At 32.5% G+C, this 23,629-nt stretch overlaps 3 protein-coding genes across 3 annotated transcripts; all 3 read left to right on the top strand.

Moving 5' to 3' along the window:
* Nucleotides 1–1,276: 1,276 nt before the first annotated feature.
* LOC125874946 (uncharacterized) lies at nt 1,277–7,290 on the top strand. Its single transcript, XM_049555999.1, has 6 exons — nt 1,277–1,720; nt 2,528–2,598; nt 4,277–4,382; nt 6,314–6,446; nt 6,942–7,079; nt 7,168–7,290. Exons 1-6 carry the CDS (start codon nt 1,641–1,643, stop codon nt 7,201–7,203), a joined length of 564 nt encoding a protein of 187 aa, XP_049411956.1. The 5' UTR covers nt 1,277–1,640; the 3' UTR covers nt 7,204–7,290.
* Nucleotides 7,291–16,072: 8,782 nt separating this feature from the next.
* On the top strand, nt 16,073–19,664 carry LOC125874937 (RING-H2 finger protein ATL7). The gene is made up of 3 exons (XM_049555991.1): nt 16,073–16,416; nt 16,516–16,598; nt 18,623–19,664. The coding sequence occupies exons 1-3, from the start codon at nt 16,150–16,152 to the stop codon at nt 19,134–19,136; spliced, it is 864 nt and encodes a 287-aa protein (XP_049411948.1). The 5' UTR covers nt 16,073–16,149; the 3' UTR covers nt 19,137–19,664.
* Nucleotides 19,665–21,911: 2,247 nt separating this feature from the next.
* LOC125874944 (phytolongin Phyl1.1) lies at nt 21,912–23,580 on the top strand. Its single transcript, XM_049555997.1, has one exon. The coding sequence runs from the start codon at nt 22,281–22,283 to the stop codon at nt 23,007–23,009; it is 729 nt and encodes a 242-aa protein (XP_049411954.1). The 5' UTR covers nt 21,912–22,280; the 3' UTR covers nt 23,010–23,580.
* The last annotated feature ends 49 nt before the right edge of the window (nt 23,581–23,629 follow it).

Genomic DNA, 23,629 nt, shown 5'->3' with positions numbered 1-23,629 from the left:
CCCACTCCCTACCACCCCCCACCCCCAAAAAAAAATTTAAGTTTGTTTTTAAAAACTATTTTCAATTTCAAAAATTATTTTCTACTCTAGTAAAAATAAAAGATATTTCTCAAAAATATTTTTCATTCATAAATCAAACACTAAAAATCTTTTCCGGAAAATATTTTCTACTCACCAACCAAACATGAAAAAATAAATCAAAATAAGTCAAAAATCAACTTATTTTTCAGGAAAACATTTTCCTTCATACCAAACACACCCGTAGTGTTAAAACTCACTTAGGATTTAAGTGCATATTCAATGCTATTATTAGGTGATGAGTCTCCTTTGTCTTTTGAGTTAATCTCCGTAAGCCAAAACAGATGCACATTTAACATTATAGGGAATCCCATTTTGGCCGTCTCACCTTTTTTTTTCATTTTGTGAGATTATTTGACTAGTTATCATATTAGATCTACAAAATGTTAAATTAAATTTCATTGTATAAGTTTGAAAATTGCAGCAGTAGAAAAGATGTAGAAGTGGCAAACTATATGTGGCTGTTGGAAGTGTTTATGTATGACACTTTTTAGCATATGTTTGGTGGACGAAGGAAAGGAATGACAGATGTTCTGTAAGGCAAAAGCAATAGCATCCAAAAGTTTAATACCTTTTGTTTTTCAAATCTGAACGCATATCGGAATGATAATTCTTATGCCGGGGAGATTCGACAACTTATATATATGTAAAAAATCATTTTTTTATTATTTATATAGTGTAATTTTTCAACAAAAGTATCACCTGCACCCCTCTGGCCCTTTTGACTCTGTATCTGACTTACTCAAATACCACGATTATAAAAAGAGAGAAGTATAGGAAACACTCTTAAACTAGGCGTGAGTTATTAGTTTTATCGCGAAACATTGACAGTCTTAAAAACATCATTTACTTGACTAACGAAACATAAATACACTCCCGATCTTGCAACACTCACCAAATTTAGGGATGTTTTCAATACTTCTCTCGACTTTTTATTAAAAGTCCCATATTTTTAAAAAAGTTTGAGATCATTTGTTATGTCGTGTGATAATCTGCGTCAAATTCACGGGTGTTTTAATAATTCTCTCTTAAGCATTTTGTCATTATCGTACTTCCCTTGTCCAATTTTTCTTCCACATCCACAAATATACAAAGATATTTTGTTTCCACTTGTCACCAAACCAAACACGTACCCATTTACGACGTCGTTTGCTTCTTTTTTTCAATTTGTTGATACACCCCTCACTCCCCTTCCTCTCTGTTGAATCAAGAACCCCAAATCCCCGCTGCAGAAGTAAAGACTTTTGTGAAAGCTATTGATGGCGTGTACACCTATATTTAATTCTCTTTGAAAAACGTAAAACAAATCCAGAAGATAAGAATATCCACAAAGTTTATTGTTTCAATTTTATTCACATTTCATCCCTTTTTTCTGTTCAACGAAACCTACATGATCCACCACCTACGGGGCTCAATTTTGTTTTTCTTTTGGCTTCGTTATCTGTGAATCAATTATTTTGCTCTTTATAACTGTATTTGTGGATTTGGGTTGGTGTTAAATCGGATAATTGAAGGTTGAAACTTTAATAGTGAAGAAAGAGTGAGAAGGAGGAAGACACAAGATGGTTAATCAGATTGTATCAAAAATTGGTTCTTGGACTCGTAACAAGATCGTTGATCCTCTTTATCACATCCTCCAAAGGTAGCTAACGTTTACCCTTTTCCCCTTCTCTTTCTTATGGTCTAGTCAGGGAGAAAAGAGTGCATTTTTCTAATTAGAACTAGTTTGGATTAGTAATAGCTTGTTTGGATGGTTGTTATGTATCATTTCATTGTGTATTTTGTTGTGTTGCATTTTGTATCCTTCTCCGTTTTATAATCTCACTCACCAGCAATTTAAAGAAATGGTAAAGTAGAAGGTAATTAAATACTCCCTCTGTTTCAATTTGTTTGTTGGGTTGTGATTTGATTCGGAGTTTAAGAAAGTAAATAAGACTTTTTGAATCTTGTGGTTTTAAACTAAACATATGTAGAATGCACCAAAATGTCTTTTAATCGTGTGCTCTTAAATATGTTAGGTGGAAAGTTGGAAGTAAAGAGTTGCCAAAAAGGGAAAGAGACATTCTTTTTTAAATTGAATAAAAGAAAAGAAAGTCAAATAAATTGAAACAGGGGAGTAATAAATTAAGGGAAAGAAATAGGGTAATGAGCAATCACACAAAACCGGTTGTTACATAAAGTTTTACTTTTCATTGTTACATAACAACAAATTTAACAATATGATACAATAAAATTTAAGTAGCAATCAAAACATACTTCCAAAGTAACAATAGGATACAATAAAACATGTAACAGCCATCCAAACAAGCTGTAAGCTTTACCTTAGGTGAGTTTTTTGTAATCAAGTGTCTGATTAATATTCAATTACTAGTAATTTTCTAATGACAAGAATGCAACTAAGAAGCTTTACTGATTTTTACAATGAATGGTTTTCTTGATTTGCTTTAAGGGGAGCAGAGCCAAAACTGTTGGCGTTCTCTGCGGCTCTCGGAATCACCTTTGGGGTATTTCCCATATGTGGTATGTTCTGTTAAGCTGGAATTAGTTCTTATAATCCCTGTTTTTGTAAATTCATTTTTACGGAAGCATTTCTTGTTTACTTTCTTAAGTTCGTGGTGTAATCTCTAACTATGCAGCCAAATCATATATTCCTAGGACATAGTTTTATGACAAAATAGAAGGTTCTCTTGACTGTAATTCAGTTATTTAATCAATGTGTTGAGAAAAGTGGGAGTGTTGAATGGCAGGTAGATGACAAAGGTAGAAGAATTATTAATAAGTCAAATCAGTGAAGTTTCTTTTAATGAAGTAGAAATGGCTTGAACCTTGCAAAATCAAAATGCTAATGAAATACTATATTATAAGATGGTAATTTGATAGCCTTCTCATAGATAATCTTCCAAACACTTCTGGGAGACTTCATCGTTACTGGTTTCAACATGTTTTACGGACTTTTGGGTTGTAGAAGTGAATCTAATGATTGGGATAAAAACCGACATGCTTGTACATATTACAACTTATTGAACTTCTACGTGGATTTGGAATTAATGGTCCTATGAATTGGTCAGCAATTGATTAATTGCCATTCAATGTCATTTTAAGAGCACCCATATGCATAGGCTTGATGTTTGAATTATCTTCCTTCAAAGTTCAAAGAGTTTTTTTTTTTGGGACATGCTGTGGAACTAATATGCTGTCTGGAGCAAAGCCAGCTTTTGTACTTATTCCTTTGGTATCAGGTTGGTTAGCTTGAATATCATCATCTAGAAACGTAAGTGTAAATTCATGTTTTTACTTCTTTTTAATGGTTATATGATGGAAATGTTCTTAGTTGATGAAGTATCTGGGTTTTCTTTCCCAAGAAGCCGACACAACTATGTATTGAGAAAGAGACAGCTGTTCAATATCTTCCTCTTGACTATGAACAACTCCAGCAGGAGGTGCGTATAGTTGTTTTTCTCCTGCCCCAAGTTTGTCTCTAGTTTTGAAATCCATGCAGTTGACCGTCACCTCCTTTGGCTTGCTTCAATCTGAGACAGATCTTCAGTAAATTGTGAACCTTTGAACCCCATATTCCTGATATATCTCTTCCACCTTCTTCCTCTTTCAGAAAATCTGCAATGTGCCCTCCACCTTTGATACTCATAAAAGTTCGCTGAACCACCCTTCTGATCATCAATTCTGATTTAGCTCTCAAACCTTTTCCTTTGTTCAATGATCATGTGGCACACCCTGCATGTGCTGCGTTGTTTAACTACCTTAAATTCTCTGTGGGATGAAGAAGGTCCATCTCTGCATTATCAAACTAAGTCCATCTATGCATTATCAAATTGAATCATGTAATTTAGAAGATTTGATTGCACTTCACGTAGCCATAGATATGCTTATGTTGCAGCGCACGGCAACCATATGTGGACTTAGTTTGGCGACCATAATGTTGCTGAAATTTTTAGACAGATCTATGTGTGTGTGATGAGAAACGTGGTAGGTAATAATTAACCAAATACATTGTAAATTGATGTAAACACAGTCTGTGACTCTGTGTTACAGACTTTTTTAAACTGAAAAATGATAATCTGCAGTTCAATTTTTTGTTGCTAGCTAGAAATATTTGGGTGAGTTGAATTCTGGCTTGATTAAATCCTATTGAATTTTGCTAAGCAAGTACAACTTATGCGCAATCTATTTTTCTCAACAGGTGTCACAGTATTCCTATGTGGGATCGCTATTGCATTGTTGGGGTCGTATTGTCATGCTCCTACGATGATGTTGGCTAACTTCATTGCTACTCCTATTGAGTTGAGGTATTAGCTAAGTTGTTTGATTGTTTTGCTGTTACTACTAGAGCCCTGATCTTTTCCCCAAAGACTATTCTCATTGTGCCCCCTACCTGGTCCAAGATCTCTTTTGTAGTTAGACATGTGTATTATAAAATAGGGTTTCTTGTTATCAGTTTAACATCTATTTCTGCCATAGTTATTAGTATTTCACATGCTTCTTGTCACCCACTTTTATGCTAGGATTTGTAGAACAATATCTGTGGGTTGTGAGAAATGGGAAACATACAAGGATGTGGCATCATGTTCTGCTTTTGGTTATTAGCATCAATGCTATGCGTTTGTTAATCTGTGGTCCCACATGATTTTAAGTTTTTTCAATTGCAGAATGCCTCCATTTGGACATAATATATGTGGGTATCTTTTTCCCTTTCATCATTAAACTGTGTCAGAAAGGAGCAATTTCTCTCTTTATTTTTTATTTTTGGGTCAGGGGTAGGGCGTTGTGGGGGGGGGGGGGGGGGATAGGGTTCTCTTATGTTCAAACTTTGTATTGAGAAGAAGCTTCAAAAAGTTGTGATTTCTTTTCATTTTTCAGTCCCATGTTTTGCAACCATACAACTTTTTGTGTGCAAGTAAATGTCCTTATGCTCCAGGAATCATTGCATACTTTCCGGTTTAATAGTGTACTTAAAATGACAATGAAGAGGTTTCAGGTTAACAAAAACTATTGAATAAATAAATACATTTCAAGTCTTTTTTTTTTTTGACAAAGGTAACAGTTTTGTGTACTAATCTTCAGCACTAAAGGCTGGGATCCCAAATTTACATCATGGAGGTACATACAGTTGTGTGTACTTAAAACAAAACAAATCTAGATCCTACTTCATCTTACAAAGGACCTAGGATATCTCCACGCTATAGGATCATCTACATACTCCGAACTGCACCAGTAGCAAAAAGTGATTATGCAGTTCATTTTAATCTTGTGTAAAGGACTAAAAGCATCTCATATTTCCCTCCTTCCATATGGTCCACCAAATCACTGCTGGGACAATCCTCCATCTGCTTTGGTCTATACTACCACTGCCTTCATTGTTCCAACTTTCTATAGCCTGACTTGCCCTTTGTGGTATGGTCCAGTTTGTGCCCCTGAAGCTGGTAAATAAGTGCCACAGTTGTCTAACCACCTTGCAATGAAGAAACAGATGGTTGATTGTCTCTGCCTGTTGCTCACAAAAAAAACATCTAGGACACATATGTATTCCCCTCTTCATTAGATTCTCCTGTGTTAGTACCGCCTCTTTAACTATCAACCAAGTAAAGACTGTCACCTTATATGGAATTTTGACTTTCCAGATAAGCTTCCAAGGCAAAAATCTGAGTTGAGTCCCCATTTGATTCAGGTTCTTGTAGGCAGAGCTAACTGTGAAGATACCTTTGCTGTGATGAATCCACCTAAGAGTGTCTTCTCCCTCTTTCAATCCTCCAAAATGGTCCAGGGTGCCATAAAATGCAGCTAGTCTTAAAAAAATCATGAGTTTAAGAATTTAACTTAGGTAATTGAGAAGCTATGCTTTGGTGAAAAATGTACAACCCTATTTTGTGTTGGGGGGTGTCGACTGTTGGGCCTGAATTTTCTTCACCATTACGTTTTAGGAATAACATCAATTACTTCTTCGCAAGGGTTTGAATATGATGCTTTATCCAGCTGGGTAGGTTAGTGTGCCCATCGTAATCTGCCTGTGTGGTAGATGATGTTTCCTTTGAGGTGAGGAAAGATTGTTGTGTTACTTTGTGTTCAATAAAGCAAGTCAGAGGGTAGTCCCAGTGAGGTTACACCGTGATCTGTCACTCTTTAGTTTAAGCTCTATTATGTCAGGCTTCAACGTCTCAGTAAACTTGTAATTTCATTTATGCTTAAGTCCTCACTTAGTGCTCTGCCTTCCACTTTGCAGTCTGATGATTCCATTTCTACGCCTAGGCGAGTTTATCACTGGTGGACCTCATTTTCCTTTGACTGCTGATGCACTAAAAAAGGTCTTCTCTGGTGAGGCTTCAAAGGAAGTCTTGCTCAGCATTTTCCGTGCGGTAAGTGAAGAAGTTTTTTCATCCGAGCATCTCTTCCTTCCTTTCTTTCTTATATCAGTATCATCTTCTCTGGTGAGGCTTCAAAGGAAGTTTTGCCGGGATTCTTTATTCCATTTATACTACATGCTGGCATTATAAGTACCAAAAGAAGAAGAAAAGGCATTTTTCTGTTATCCATTCTTTTTGGTTGGATATAACTTTGCCGTTCTTTGAAGTTCTGTAAAGCATCCATTTCCTTCATCCTGAATACTTATCAAAGAGTCACATGTTATGCATGAATATGTGAAAATATGTATTTATGACTTGATGGTGCGCAAAATTTCATACTTTTACTATGCGTACAGTTTTACATATCTATCTCTGCATGATGGATTATTTTTCTGTCAATTGCTAAAACTGATGCTGTTGTGAGCTCGTCGAAACGTATGCTCCTTGTTCTTCTTCTTCACATTCTTTAACTGACTTGTAGAAATAAACTTTGGACAACTTTTTCAGATGTTGGGCTGGCTTGTTGCTGTACCATTCATCATAGCAGGACTTTATATAGTGTTTCTGCCATGTTTTACGATCTTGGTTCGTAAGTTCAGTACCCGTCCTCCAAGCCCGAAGACTCTTCTCCAACCCCTTACAGAAGTCAGTGTTAAAGCCAGGGATGCATGATTGATAATTGTAGTTTAAATGTGTTAAAAAGTTTCTGCTAATACTTATTGCTTGTGAATAGGAATTGGGGGAGTCTAGCAGTTCTGTACTTGTATGAAGTTCAATATTTTTCCCAAAGTTCTTCGCTTGCTCATCAATTCGCAGCTTCGCCAGAAGTGATGAGGGGGGGAACTAGGGAAGGCCGACGACTACATGAGGTGGGGAAGCTTTACCCCTGTATCTCTTTATATAGTCAACGGGTTTAACTGAATCCATCATTTTCGACATAGAGCACATACATCCACGTGTGTGTGAAATAGCTTAGTTAAAGAAGTAGAACTAATTTCTTAACCTAACTTCTGAAGTGTAATGGTTTCTATGGTAAGTTCCTATAGGTTGAACTCGTTAAATTTAAATCATGGACTTGCATCTGCCTAGAGGTGCGTGCTCTCATCGTCTTTGTCATCTAAACAACTAGCTCTATACTTGATCGCATCGTTATGAAACCTAAATTAGTACATGTGTTAAATTTAAATCCTATAGGTTGAACTCGTTAAATTTAAATCACGGGTTCACGTTTTTTTAGACGCACATGCTCTCATTGTGTTTGTCATGTAAACAAATCACATTGTTATGAAACATTAATTAGTAGATGTGTGAAATAAGTTGTTGTATTTATTGCCCTCTATTCACATCATGACATTCACACGAAGTTAATACCCAAAGGCAGATGGAACTGGTATACTATGAGGTCGTCCACTGAATTCAGTATTTTCAATACGTAACATAGATATGTAGATATATAGTGAAATTCATATCTCACTAGTATTGCTCTACTTGTATTTACCAGTTAAGCATATGAGTTTAAGTTTTTATGTATTAATAAGTAAAACATATTTATATGGTAATTAGGTCACTCATGGATTAATTTGGAGTATTGGGTCAAACTAATTAATGTTATGTGAGAATTTAGACAGAGTTTTTAAACCTTTTTTGAAATAAAATTTACATGTTTAAACTAAATTAAAAGTACTATAAGTTGTAATAAAGTATTTGATTAAATTATGATTATCTTCTTTTTTTTAGAAAGCATGTCCAAATAATACAAATTGAAACAAAGTAATATGACTTGAATCCAAAAAAAATTCCTATTGCAACATATAGAAGACAATGGAGTGAACCAAACTATTAATTCCAACTAATATTAGAGAAAAACTTGCAAAACTTAACCCTAACTTTCACTAGAGAAAATAGAAAATCACTAATAAGTGCTAATTAACACTAATCAAGATGAATAAGTGTTAATTAACACTAATCAAGATGAGAAAAAAAAAATCCTAGTCTATATTGGTGTAATGTCTTCTCTCCTTAGTGAGCAAAATTTGATAGCTAATAAATCCTTTCACCCTATTTTCAACGCCATCAAGTTTCACTAATTCAACGACCCCCTCTCTCTTACATTGTACATCTGGCACTAGAATTGTAGCCCTTCCTACCACTTTTTCACCCGTAGAAGTTCCTGGATCGTTATAGCAATTTTCGCGAACCACCATCAACTTTAATTCCTGATTGACAGGATAATTTTTAAAACATATTTCAATTACCTCATTCCACACTGGTGCCGGTGTCCCTATTCCCCTGCTGGTCTTGAATTCTCTTCCGGTCTCATCGTTCACGATCACACGATAAATATTCGTAGAATATGGGAAAGTATCGTTCACTAGAATAATACTCCAAGCTTTTATTACTAAAAGCTTCATTACGTACACTTCTTCCCAATTATTGTTATTGTAGTAAAACTTGTTCATGGATCTCCTTGAACGGTTGAAATTTCTTAGTGAAAAATCCATCAGACAAGAGACAAGAAGTGAAACTTGTTTAGGTTTTTAGTTGTATATATAGTATGGACTCTTAAATAGAAGGCGTAATGTATAAACGTACCCTTTAATTTGGCCTTAACTGATATTTATGCCTTTTAGCTTTAGGTGTACGCAAATAGATACTTAAACTTATATAAAATTAAACAAATAGACACATTCGTTGTAAATGGAATCCTACATGGCAATTTTGTGTCCAACGTGGCGTTCTGCCAAGTAGGACATGTGTGTCTACTTGTTCAATTTTATACAAATTTAAACATCTACTTGTCTACATCCAAAGTTGAAGGGTGTAATATCTCAGATAAAGTCAAGTTAAAAGATATATTTATGTATTATGCCTATTTTTTCTAGTTTTAGTCCAACTATAAATCAATTAAGGTAATCTAGCATTAAAAATAAAAGTTAAAAGAAAGAAATATGTGCGTGGGGAATTAAATAGAGCTAATGATGCAGGAAATACGGTAATAAAGTCCTAGAAATACCAAAACTAAATATACGTTCAACATTAAAGTGACATTTATTAAAATAAAAATTATGGGGAGAGTATTATATAAATATTAAATAATTTAATTTTTCAACTCACTTATAATTTGAATAAAAGAAAATAATTCTACAAAAGTCTTCGATATTATTTTTAAGTAATACAATTTATTCAAATGACCTTATATAGAGATTTTTTCGTGTTATATTTAAGTGATACTACGAGGTCTTAATTATTTTTTTTGGAACAAGAAGTTGAGATTTATGGCAATAAGGTTTATTCTGTCCTAAATTAGCATATACCCACCCCACCTCACCCCCACCCACCCCTTTATTTATTTTTAATATTATTTTTTTGCTTCTTAAGTACTATTTTTAATCAAGGTTTAACATGGCCAGCTGTCTACAGATTTCTTGTTTTTTCGTACTATATAGTATATTCGTATACGTTTTATCACCGTGTTTGTTTATTGAGTTATATTTATTACTTGAAGAAAATGGACACTTCTATTAAATTGGAAGTCAAACAAATTAAAATTCTTTGTAATCTATTTCTTTTATATTTGCTATTTTACTCTTTAAAACATTTTTTTCCCGATAAGTGATGAAACGATCAAAACATAAGTTACCGTCTATGAGCTTAAAAGATTACAACAACATACTCATACTCAACGTAATTCCACAGTCTGAAGAGAGGGTATGATATACACCGGTTTTGTTCATATCTTTTAGGGTAGAAATGTTGTTTCTGAAAGAATTTCAGCTCAAAAGAAAAGTATCTGACGTAGGATTGTAAGAAAAAAGACAATAAAATAACAAGATACAAAACAATTGCAACAATAAATATGATACACTACGCGATAAAATATTACTACTGTAAAAGGACAAGGGGAGAGGAGAAGGTTAACCCACTCCCTCTCCTCCTTCACAAAATGGATAACACTCAATTATCTATTAACTTTATCATTTGAATATAAAAAAAAAAGTTTCTTATTTGTTATTGTCATATATCTCTTTGTCTAAAACGAGAAATCTCTTACAAAAAACACACACATTATTTTATAAACTAAAAATAAATGTAAACAGATACAAACTAATTAGCATGTTGAATGTTAATGAGATTCTAAAACTCGAGAATGTGTAAGTTTCTGAAAAGAAAAAGTTAATTATAAATTATAATGGATAGATATTAAAATATATGTTGATCACGTTGTGGATTTTGACTCACCCTTAATTTTTTTTGCAATTTGCAATAACAAATTCATCAACTAATTAAGAAAATCAGTTTTATTATACTAAGTCATTTTTTTGGCTAAATTTAATACTATTAAATTGCAATACATATTAAACAATGTTAAGTCGCCGCATATAACCGTAGAAGCACGATGAAACCTTCCCTGTGTCCATTATTTTTTCAAGTTTGAAAAAATGTTACTAGTAGTTTCCCTTCATCTTTTAATTAACTTTAAAAACTTGTCATGCTTATCCTTTGAATTTTTAAAAATATTCTATCAGTATATATATAAAATAGAAGATCAATTAAAAAATAGATTTCCTGGATCTAGGTACGTAAAATGGTAGATTTGGTTTCAGAAATCAAGTTAAAATTTGAAGTTTATGAATTTGAAACTTAAGTCTTCTAAATTAATAATTTGTACATATGCCATGAACGAGATGCATGAATGCCTTAATGTGGAGGGGTAGAGGTTGGTAATGGAAAAGTACAAGAGATGTATGTAGAGGCAGTTAGGTTGAAGAGGCAATATTAAGGAGAGATGATTAAACATGATATGTCGCAACTTTAGCTTCTTACCAATGACATGAGCTTAAATACGAGGTTACGAAGATCAGGGCACGAATTATGGTAGACTTCTTCACTCTCGCTCCATTTTTTTTCCGAACTGCTTTATAATTTTCTTACTTGACCAGAGGATCTAGTTGAATGTGGAAACAACCTATCTAGATAGGAGTAAGATTTGTGTACACACTACCCTCTTCAAATTTACTTGTTGAATTACACTAGATATGTTGTTGTTGAAAATATTTAATAACAATTACAAAATTTGAACCAAAATTATTGAATCCAACGAACTCATAAGTCGTAACCTCGTCATACGTTAAACTCCTAAGTATGAAAGCGACATAACCTCTAATTCTTTTCTTTTTTTGATTTTCTATTCAATGTTCAATACACATGTTGAAGTCATTAATTTCACTCGTGCATTGCAAAGTCTATTTCTAAAAACGACACTCCCAATAGGTCTTTTAAAAGCTCTAATTCCAACAAAGGCCAATACATGCATGTAGGTATATAGCCTCTAATTCTAACAAAGGCCAATACATGTATATACCTCTACCCCTTTTCATACATAACCTCTAATTATGTGTTGGACATTTTGGAAGCATATTCTGTTTTTTTGTTAGTTCTTTTTGGGAAACCCTAACCTCAGAAGGCAAAATTGGAAAGGACAAGGGTCACTAAAGGGAGTTATATACATGTTTGGCCTTTTGTGAAAAAAAAATTAGTTTTATTATATATTTATTGTTCTTAAATTCACGTTAGATTATATTATGGATATGTATATTTGATTAAGTCAACCAAATCTAGTATGATATTTCATTATTAATACTAAAGTTTATCTTGTTTGCAGATATAAGTCAATATTCCAATGCAACGACCAAAGTTGATACCAATGTTAAGAGTATAATTGACGTGCTAGCTGTATATGGAACATTTTTTAATTTTATATGTATTCTAACTGTAAAATGTTAGAAATCAGTCAATTTATGACGATTTTTAAATCAAATATCCTTCAAAAATGTACTCGTTTGATGAACTTTTTATCAGAAAATCCTAAATTTCTGATGAACAATTGTAATCAATTTTTTAATAGTGATAAAACGAGATCGATAGAAGAAATAGAACTTCATGATCTAAGTACAGATATGGTATTTTAGATTTGGCTTGTTTTTTTATTATTCTTAAAATAAAATAGATTATCGATATCTATATGTTTGAACTAGTCAACTAATTAATATGGAATACTATGATACACATTTTATAATTAACCATATTACGTTTATCTGTTTTCCTACCAATAAAGTCATTCCAATGCAACGTGGAGCACGAAACTCTGAGCAAAAACAAATAATTAAGTCCCTTTCCATCAAGATATCACAACATATTAATTACAATGAAGATATTTGAGATTCATTTTTATCTTTATAAAATAATTATCTACCTATCAATTTAGGGTGCATTGGATATTTAGAACTTAGAAGAGTTATAATGATAGTAGCTCAAAGAATTATATGATGAAGGGTGATTAGATTAGATGAAGTGGCGGATCCAGGATTTTCATTCAGAGGGTTTGAAAAGAATGATTAATTAAAAAAAAGGGGGTGGCAAAAAATAAGATTAATCTTAAGTTACTAAATTTTAACTCGCTTTGTCAGATTTCATCTTATTTAAGTTCTGCTTCATCGAGCCTATTTTTAAATTGTAGCTTCTTTTCAAAAGTTGAAAATGCAACTTCTCAAAAAACACTTTTAAAATTTTTGGCCAAACACAAATTAGATCTCTAATATTAATGGGATAAAAATTATATGGTGACGATTCGAACATTTTGAAACTGCGACCTAGGGGAAATACGAATAGGCTTCTAGTTCAAAATCTCCCCTGGTTAGATGGTGATGATTCGAACATTTTTCAATAGAAAATTACACGAAGTAATAAATTAAGAAATACTATTTAGATGATATATATAATTCAATCTTTAACGTTTTTAGAAATGATTAACTTTGACACTGAACAAAGTGTCATAATGGTTAAGAAAATAACTAAACAAGGGATATTATGAGACAACAAAAATAAAAGTAATAATAATGGAAAAAACATAATACATGCACAATTTTACATTGAAACCTCGAGGAAAAGAAAATCTACGACCAGTCACTAACTCTTATTAGTTCTAAATGAAAGATGATACAAGATTACAAATACACTAATTCGATTAAGTTTATATAAGCTGTGAAATATTAAAGAAAATCATGCATTGTCTTATTAGAAATATTTAATTTTCATAATGTGAACTACTATTTCGTGTGGGAAAATATCCTAAGGTTTAATTCCCATTTCCCACCTAACAAATTAACATTCATATTTGTCAAGATATTTTTCATGCATCAATTAGTTTATTTTGTAGATGTCTTAATTGAAGATCAATATTTTGTAATTTGTATAATTAATATATAAGGGACCATTAACCTACATTCTACTCTCAAACACATGTACACTAGAGGGGAAAAAGACAAGTTATTAAAGGATAAGTATAACAACAACCCTTTTTGGAATAATTAAATAAGATAAATGTGGACAACATGTGTATGAGCTTGATCTTAATTTAATAAGCTTGTTGCTAATTAATGGTTTTTGGCTAATTGACACATTAATTAATCTTTAAGTTTGACCATGGTGAGGGGTAAAACATATCTAAAAGAAAATCTTGCTTAGCTTTATATGGCTATTATTTAAATAAATAAACTGTTTGAGAATGTAATTAATAGTGATTTGGGTGAGCATAATACTTACGTTGATTACATGTTTGAAAAAGATAATCTTATCAATATCCATAAATTCAGAACAAATTGTAAGAAAAAATATGTTATTTAATTTCTGAAGTTAATTAAAGAAAAAATTATATGGATAAAAAAAATATACAGTTGAGTTTCGTAATTACATTCTAAATTATAGTAACTATTTATAAATTTTCTCCCAATAAATAATTTTTGAAAAATATCTAAATTTACTCAATTACTATATGAAATATATTGTAATTTTTTAGCAGTTATCAATCCTTTACTTATGACGGTTCAAATTCATTGTAGGAACTATATTTGATGAATAAGTAAAGTTTATTAGTGTTCAAATTTTAATTGTCTTACAAATAATTTGTATCATACATGTATGGAATTGAAATCATGAATGAGATGGTTTACGTTTTAGATCTAAACTCTGCAAACGCTAATTTTAGATCTTTATATTTGAAATTAGATTGAGTTTGATTGCAATTCATATTCAAACATGATATTAATTTGACGTTAGGCTACGACAAAGCCTAACTTCATACCAGAGGAAGTTAGGTTCTTTTATTTTATGAAAGAGAAAACGAGGAAGGAAAAATAATTGAAATTAAAACTCTTTTTAAATTATAGTATACCTTCTAACTGAAAATAGAAAACATAGAAATCAAAACTCTTTTTAGATAAATACATAGAGAAGTCAAAAATACATCAAACAATTTATACATTTAAGCAGGGGCGGACCCACGTGTAGAGTTTTGGGTGCTCGAGCACCCATTGACCCCGACGGAAACTTTATATATGTGTATAGAAAATACTAAAAATGTTATATAGTGTTTGTTTCAACATCCATTAAACAAAGTGTTCTATGGGCGCTATGGTTTTGAAGTAGGATTCTAGGAGTGCTGATGCCCTTCATTGAGGGTTCGAGCCCCTGCGACAGCATCTATTTTTTTTGTTGAAAAAAGGCCAACAGAAACTTCTTGACTTCTTTTTCATAATTTTGCTTATATTTCTTTTTGTTTTTTCACTTTCCTATTTTTTGTATTTCATTTATTAATTAAATTATAAAAATATTAGTAGTAAACTTCTAGAAAGATTTTTTTTTGGCTTGTTATAAGAATTGAGCACCCACGATCATCGAATTCTGGATCCGCTACTGCATTTAAGCCATCCCATACAAGTACTTGTAAGAAGGAGGAGCAACAAAGCATACAAGGCTTGAAGTTTGTCCCTAGTTAAATTTTAAATAGTGTGCTAAAATCAAATTATTCATATTTTAAAATTAGAATTTTAAGTTCTATACTGATAAATATAAGGAACCCCTAAAATTACAAATCCAATATTTTAAAAAGTTTTACTAATAAATATATTTTGGACCATCTAATAAAAAATCATACATGGTGTACGTATACTTCTTCTATTACCAAATCATACCAAATTAGTTTGATATGATACCAAATTAAACCCAAAAATGTACTTCTTCTATTCCACATTCTGAATTTGTGCATACTTATTAAGAAAAATATTTAAGGACATAATTTAAATCATATTTTTCATTATTATCCTTTGTGAAATCATATATATAACTTTGTAAGTATTCTTATACACTGACAGTGCACAAAACTTAAACTCTTCTAAAAAATATCAAACTTTATTAAAAGAAAGCACAAATATGTAATTCAAATATCCATCTTAAATTTTGAACAATTCAATTATTCTGAACAAATAAAAAAAGTCCCAATTTATTTTTTTTACAACTAATAGAAAGAGTATTATCTAATCGAACTTTTCAATACCATACCATATCATATCATACCGACCCGATCATCAAACTAAATTTAGGGAGGAAAATACTTTATTTTTGTCCATGTCTGTAATTAGGCCCCACATATTACTACTTCCCAATTTCCAATTCCAGATTTTCTTGCATTCAATGACTCTCACCTTCTATTTAACTGCGCAAATCTTTCCTACAAATCGTCCAAATCCATCCATCTCTCTCTCTCTCTCTCTCTCTCTTCTTTATCCTTTTTTTTTTCTCTGTTCTTACCAAAGATTCCATTTTTTTATCAAATTGTGTTAAAATTGAATAATAGTAACCGCCATTGTTGTTGATTGCGATGTCTCTTACTGGAAAAGGCTACCCAGATCCACATCAAGAAAGCAGTAATAATTATCATAATGCATCATCTAATTGTTGCTCAGAAGCTTTAGCTCAATTGAAGCTTTATCAAGCTTTCATCTTTTCAGTCCCTATTTTGTTTGCTTTTATACTCTTACTGTTATTCTACTTATTTTATCTTCGTCGTCAGAGAGTCGATTGGTCCTCACTGCGGATGAGGACATCCACATTGCACACTGCTAATGAATCCGATGAACTCTCAAGGGTATGTTAAAAAAAAGGATTTTTTTTAATTTTTTTAAAATTTGTTTAAGATTTAAAATCTTATTATTTTTTGGGGTTTTGTTGATTGTGGTTTTACCAGTGTGAAATGGGATTGAAGAAGGAAGTGAGGGAGATGTTGCCTATTATTGTCTTCAAGGAGAGTTTCTCTGTCAAAGATACACAGTAAGTTTGCCCTCTTTAATTTTTCTTATGTAATGAATCAACAGATCTGAAATTTAGAGTAATGGGTTATGATAAATGCAGTTTATGATCTTTTAAGTTAGTAGGATGATGGCATGACTTGAACTTAAATGGAGAACCGAGGATTCATATAGTCGACCCCGACCCTGCCCCTGATCCTGATCCCAACTTGTTTGGGACTAAGGCATAGTTGTTGTTGTTGTATACACCTTTTAAGTTCCTTTTGCATATGTATACATGATTCGAGACAATATTAGTGAGATGGCTAAATTGGCCATACAAAAGTGTGTCTCAACATTTCTCGGCTTCTTGGAGTCATCTGAGGACAAAAATATGTGATGCAATGTTGTTTAATTTTTCAATACAACCTGTAGTAGAATAGATGTAGAATCCAACCTGCAATTGTGGTAGATTGGGAATAAAGATTGTTCTCTTTGAGAGTTTCGTGGGAGGTGTTAGACTATCCGCTGATATTCTCCAAGATATAGCTGGTTGAGAATCATAACTTACAATATATGGTACAAGTGTAATCAGGATAAAGGGGTGTAGCATCAGAATTGGAGTCTCAAATTGTAATAAATGCCAACTAATATCACTAGATCTTACATCTCCCAAATCAATGAACCCCTTCCCTATTTGCTCTATTTGTATGAGAAGTGAGCTATGTCAAGTTCATGAGTGTCATGGCATAGGGGGATTCAGCTATAATCTTATCTAAAAGTAAAAACAGTTAGTCAGATAGGGGATTCAAGAATTGAACTTTATGGATTTGAGTTCGAGATTCTACCTTAACTCTTTGATTCATGGGGTTTGGCATCAACTATTTGTTCTTATTGAGTGAAATATATTAACACATATACAGGATTTGAGCCGAAACTACTCTGTCAAAGGATTAAGCCATAATATCTTTTTACACTATTTGCTCAATCTACACATCTACAGTTTTTTAGCCTGGCAAAGTTTTCCAAATCTATGTAATAGCATCTGCAGTAACTTTGGTAGTGACATTAGACACATCTGCAGATGTAAAAATTCAGAATGTAATCTTGAGATATGAATGAAACCTCACACTTCTAGATACATGAAAACATACCATTTGTATCCAAATTCTATTTTAAACCTCACACTTCTAGAAATTCAGAATGTAATCTTGCAGCATATTTCATTTTTGGTCTTAAAACCAGGATATCCTCACACCTTTAGTAATTCTGATGGTGGTTTCTGTAGCAATTGTTGCTGGGAAATGCAACACCATTTACATTTCTATTATGAAATTTAACTCATGTTTGAGATAACAGTAAACAGCGATTTACTCTTTTGGACATTAAGAAATGTCAGTTTGAAATTCTTCTTATTGACAAACTCTTTCAAGGTATGATCTATAATTGCACATCAATTTGCGAAGTTTTTTTCTTATTTATAAATTTGTCATCACCTTAGGCATGGTACCTTTGGTGTAAGGTACTGGCAATACCGCTTCTTAGTCCATTCATCAATTTGCAAAATACAAAGAGAAGAGGGGGGCATAACCTTGCATCCAAAAGACGTACACAAGCCAGTTACATACAGTCTTCAAAAAAGAAAGAGACTTATATATACAAGAACTCTTTCATTACTAATTATTTAGATCAACTTACAAAAATATTAGCCTTGTCGTCAAACCTTCTTCTTATCCTAGGCAATTTCTACTTATCAGGTTGAAATGGTCCCCTCATCCTTTCAGAAGATGTTGAAAAGAGTAATAGTAGGGTACTATATCCATTCGGAGAGGCCAATTCGGCAAGAAGATCAGCTACTTGATTAGCTTCTCTTAATTTAACTTTCTTCGCTAATTTAGTTCATTTGTTCACAAGCAATGACAAATGAAATAAATGTTTTATATAGATTGCACATTTAGATTTACATATTGTGAAGAAAACAGAAGGTTTAACAGACATGCATCCTAGAGACAAAAATTCAAATATTTAAACATTGTTTTCTAATGAAGTTTGATCTTTCCTGGACAGATGTTCAGTGTGCTTAGGGGATTACCTAGCAGATGATAAGCTTCAACAAATACCTGCTTGTGGGCACACATTTCACATGGTTTGCATTGACCTCTGGCTAGCCGCCCACAACACCTGCCCCCTCTGCCGCCAATCAATCCTTGCTCCACCTAACGCTTGCACTGAAACACCTGATACGAGCTCAGAAACTACTGAGAGTACTTCTAGTGAACAAGATGCTGATGAAACATCTCACCAAAGCAGCTCTGAGTGTTGTGGGGATCCTCTAGTAGGTCAATCAAATTCAGAGCCAGAACCCAGAGAAGAAACGGAACACAGATCGTCTAATGAAGAAGAAAGTGATAACGTTGACCACGACAGCGTCTCAAGAAATATTAGTTATGACACTATGCAGGAGCCAGAAGAAACGGAACACAGATTGTCTAATGAAGAAGAAAGTGATAACGTTGACCACGGCAGCGTCTCAAGAAATAGGAGCCATGACACTACGCTGGAGCCAAGTGATTCAGTCTGATGTTCATAAGTTAAGGAAGATATAAAATACTAGCCATACGCTGGCTAGATGTGATGCAGCTTGATGCATGTTAGGTGACACAATAGGGATGAGACTGCAGGATGAATATGACAGCATGAGCTTGCCCCTTTGTTCGGATTCCAAAATACCCCAGTCTTTCTGAGATCAAAGTTCATTGCCGGGCTCATGAAGTTTCGACTTCTCTCAGGAAATGGGAGGCAGAACGGCTCGCTTAAATCACCCATACGAGGTTAAGGCTTGCATCATTTCGCCGTCTGGGATAAGAAGAAATCTCAAACAATCCTTAGGCAAGTATACAGATTGTTGAAGTATCCGCAGAGTTGTACCATGTAACCTTTCTGAGTCATAAAGGTGTATAGTAATCTTTAATAGAGTTGTACCTGATAATGCTATGTTGTGCTTAGTCGTAGAGGAGAGCAATTTGAAGTTTATGGATTCATGATTTTTGTACTTTAAAATTACCGTGTTCTAAATTAATAATTTATACATATTTAGTGAATTTTAAAATACAAAGCAAAGAGCCTCTTTTAGCGTATCCCATCCGGATCACTTTACTTGTTACATTTTTCATTTACACACCTTTTAAAGAAATTGTGGTTTTGATTAACATACTCCTATTTATGATCTTTAATCAATCACAATATTAGAGTATGTCTTTCATTTAGATTTTTTAATGATAATTAGTCAATGTTTAGAACTTTCAAGAATAATCAATGTACTCAATTATATGTTGATTCTTCTCAACTGAAAACTATTTTAGATCATATATTTTCTATAAAATCAACAAGTACGATTGCATGACATTCTAATTACTTGCTCTGCCTCCGGTGCTTATCAACTTATCGTGATGAATAATCTTTAAAACTTCGATGTATGATTTTTATGCAACGAGTGCATAATAACTCAATTAACTGACTATTTAAAATTTAACTTATTGATGAGAATTCAATTTCTCACCTACTAACCCCCCTTCTATTTCCCTTACATGTACCCCCAATTAATTTATTTTAAACAAGTTTATTATATTGCCAGTTTCAAATTAGGACAACGAATGCAATTGTAAACATCAAAAGTGTTTTTCCAACTTTTGTTCTTTTCCTTGTGTAAATACTACGAAGTAATATATTGGGAAAAGGTCTGAAAAATACTTTAATTTTGGTTAAAATTGTTGTTACGATATCAAATTTTATGGAAAACCTTTTACCTCCTGCACTATTTAATAGTATATTTTAAAGGTATTTATGTGTCAACATGGACACGTTACTATTTATAATGATGTAATATTTATGATGTCCACATGAACACATATATACTTTTAAAATATACTATTAAATAGTGCTGGAGGTAAAAGGTCATTTCCAAAGTTCGGTAATGTTATAACAATTTCGGTCGGTCAAAGTTTAAATATATTTGAGACTTTTTTCCCTGATATATTACATTTTATCAATACTTTTTTATCTAATGCATCAATAGTTTATTATTAATCTGTAACTTCTTATTTATAAAATCACTTCCAACCATAAAAGTATTTTCAACACTTGAGGGTAGTTTGGTTACCGATCAATAGGGGTGTACATGACCGGGTTGGTTCGGGTTTTCAAATATCAAACTAAACTATTTGTGTCGGATTTTTAAATTTATAAACCAAACCAAACTAATAAAACTCGGGTTTCTCAACCTCGGGTTTTTTCGAATTTTTTTGAATTTTTCGGTATTTCAGGTTTTTGTATTCATACAAACATATAATTTACTTGTACTTCAAATATTTCTTTAGTCCTACCAAAATACAACTATCTAAGATGTTTCTTAAAAATATAACACAATATGATATGATTAATGACACTAAAATATCCAACAAAAATAATAATAATGAAATCGCGTAAAACAAATATTGCAAATTAACAAGTCATAATGAAAATAATCATAATTTAAAAGTACTAAATCATGCTAAAATTAAGTTTAATAAGTATTAGTTACATGACTAAATATTAAAGGAAATTAAAATTAGATTATGTATTTTAATTGTCTAAACCAATGTAAAATTAAAGAACAAATATTCAATATTATTGTCATTCTTAGTGTTGAATTGATTTCCTTTTTGCATTAGTATTAATTTGATTTTGATTAAGCTTTATTATAATTACCAACATCTATGGACTATAATCTTTATTGACTCATTCATAATTTTAAGTTTCAAACTTGAAATAATATATTAAAAGATAAAAACTATGAAAAAGTATAAGAAATATTTAAAAATTATATCAAAGTAAATATTTTTATGTATAAAATAAAATTTTAAAATTATATATATAATGTCGGGTTGGTTTTTTTTAGTTAAAACCAAACCAACCCAAATATAGTCAGATTTTTTTTTTCAAAACCAAACCAAACCACTAGTCGGATTTTTTTTTCAAATTGACTCGATTTACGGTTTGATTTGGTTCGATTTTATACACCCCTACTGATCAAATAGGAAGATGCCTAATTCCTACATAACTATCTCATACATAGCTAAAAAAATGTAATTAATTATTATATTAGTAATATCTATATTTATAACTAATGCCTGTATTATTAATATCAACCGTTCTGCGGCCTGCGCAGCAATCTAACTACCCCTCAATGTTTACCAACTAGTATTACTAATTTAATCAACTAGTCCAAATTTTATTAGTGTAGTCCATTTGACTTGGTCAATTCCTCTTTTTTTGTCTCATCATCAAGTTAACTCCCTCAGTACACTATTAATATGTATGTTTCCATTTTTGTTTCCTGTTTGACCTGATACTCTCTGTATTTTTCCGATCTGCTTTTTCTCCAAGATTTGAACTTTTCTTGTTTGGATTCATTGAGAAACGCTATGGGGTTTGTCCTTTCACCACTAAATAGGTACACTGATGGACTTTATTCTTGATCTCGACCACTCATTTTGGTACTCCATTTCTTTGAATTTCTCTATCTTTTTTTGGGATTTTGTAGCATTAGTTTACGAATAGTCTTGGCTACTTGTTATGCTCAATCTTGATTGTTTAGGGTCTTGAAGAAATCTCTCCAAAAATCTGAGCTTTTTTTACTTTTTCACACTTTGCACTGTGAATTTGGCTAATTTTAGTATATTAGCAGATGGCTTCTGTACAAAATTCAGTTTATTATTGTTCAGTATCTAAAGGAGGTCAACTTATATATGCATATAATGGTGGAGATCATGAGACTGAGAATTTGGCTGCATTGTGTTTGGAAAGGGTTCCTCCTTTTCATAAATGGTATTTTCAAACTATGGTTAAGAAAACTTTTGGGTTTTTGATGGAAGATGAAGGGTATGTTTACTTTGCTATTGTAGATGAGGGTCTTGGTAATGATAAAGTTCTAAGGTTTCTAGAACAGTTAAAGGATGAATTTAGGAAAGTGGCGAAAAAGGGTTCTTGCTGGACTATGTCGAATCTGAATTCGATTTGTTTACAAGGAGAATTAGTTCCTGTTATTTCACCATGTAACAATGCTACTGGGAAAATTGTTGAGGGTGGTGATTCAACAAATGCCCTGTTGTTGGGAAAGCCAAGTAGACAAGAAAAGAAGAAAAGGAATGATCATGTAATTGCTATCAGAGATGCTGAGTTGGAGGAGGACCTAAACTCAACAGAACTAGTAGATACGAACGATCAAGATACAGTAGTTATTCCAATTATGTCACAGAAAGAGTTGTGCTTGGTAAGGAACATAACAAGCTCTCAAAACTTCCAAAAGAAGTGGTGTCGCCATGTACGTGTTATCCTTGCCATTGATGTTGTGGTATGTCTTGTGTTGCTTGTGATCTGGTTAGTTATTTGTGAAGGTACAAAGTGCCTTCACTAAAGTTGTTCTGTTCTTACCTTATCTTAATGCTTGGAGCCAAGGAGGTTATTGTTCTAGCCTTTTGAAATACCTCAGCACAGTGTTGCATCGTGATAAGCATTTCCAAAGAAAGTGGATAATGAAATTAACAAATCAAGCAGCTGTCATACTTATATCAAGTCTAAGTTTCATTAAAGTATTGTTGGAAACTCATTTTTTGTACAGGAATCACTTTGTTTATGGATAGAGTGTAGGGGATGCAGTAGATTATAACCGATGAGGTTCTTGTTGTCTATTCTAGTCGTCTGAAGTTTGTTGCAGCTTCATTGTTCCTCCTTGTATCTACCACATGAGTGCTTCATTTTAATACTTTTGTGTTCTTTTCCTATTGGATTGAGACGGGTCTAAGTGGAGAAATATGGAGCCGATCCCAACTAGCTTGGGGTTGAGGCATAGTAGTGGTTATAGTAGTTTTTATTATTTTCCGTTGCCTCGTGTATATACAAATGCCTGGTTACATACAATTTTGGTACTTTTTTCTTCAGTTAAAAGTTTGCCTTGAAATAAAAAATACTCTACTGCATTGGTCTACTTCATGCAATGTGAACTATTCTTTCTCCATCTATAATAAGTCTGCTTGT

Source organism: Solanum stenotomum, chromosome 8, assembly GCF_019186545.1.
Source record: "Solanum stenotomum isolate F172 chromosome 8, ASM1918654v1, whole genome shotgun sequence".
In the NCBI taxonomy this organism is placed as follows: Eukaryota; Viridiplantae; Streptophyta; class Magnoliopsida; order Solanales; family Solanaceae; genus Solanum; species Solanum stenotomum.
This window is presented reverse-complemented; position numbering and strand designations above follow the sequence as displayed.

Bases quoted from the DNA above. Each gene is read 5' to 3' on its own strand.
- LOC125874946 (XM_049555999.1), top strand. From the start codon at position 1,641: ATGGTTAATCAGATTGTATCAAAAATTGGTTCTTGGACTCGTAACAAG. The intron at 2,599-4,276 runs GTATGTTCTGTT...TTTTCTCAACAG, and splicing joins TGGGGTATTTCCCATATGTG to GTGTCACAGTATTCCTATGT. The intron at 6,447-6,941 runs GTAAGTGAAGAA...CAACTTTTTCAG, and splicing joins TGCTCAGCATTTTCCGTGCG to ATGTTGGGCTGGCTTGTTGC.
- LOC125874937 (XM_049555991.1), top strand. From the start codon at position 16,150: ATGTCTCTTACTGGAAAAGGCTACCCAGATCCACATCAAGAAAGCAGT. The intron at 16,417-16,515 runs GTATGTTAAAAA...TGGTTTTACCAG, and splicing joins AATCCGATGAACTCTCAAGG to TGTGAAATGGGATTGAAGAA. The intron at 16,599-18,622 runs GTAAGTTTGCCC...TTTCCTGGACAG, and splicing joins TTCTCTGTCAAAGATACACA to ATGTTCAGTGTGCTTAGGGG.
- LOC125874944 (XM_049555997.1), top strand. From the start codon at position 22,281: ATGGCTTCTGTACAAAATTCAGTTTATTATTGTTCAGTATCTAAAGGA.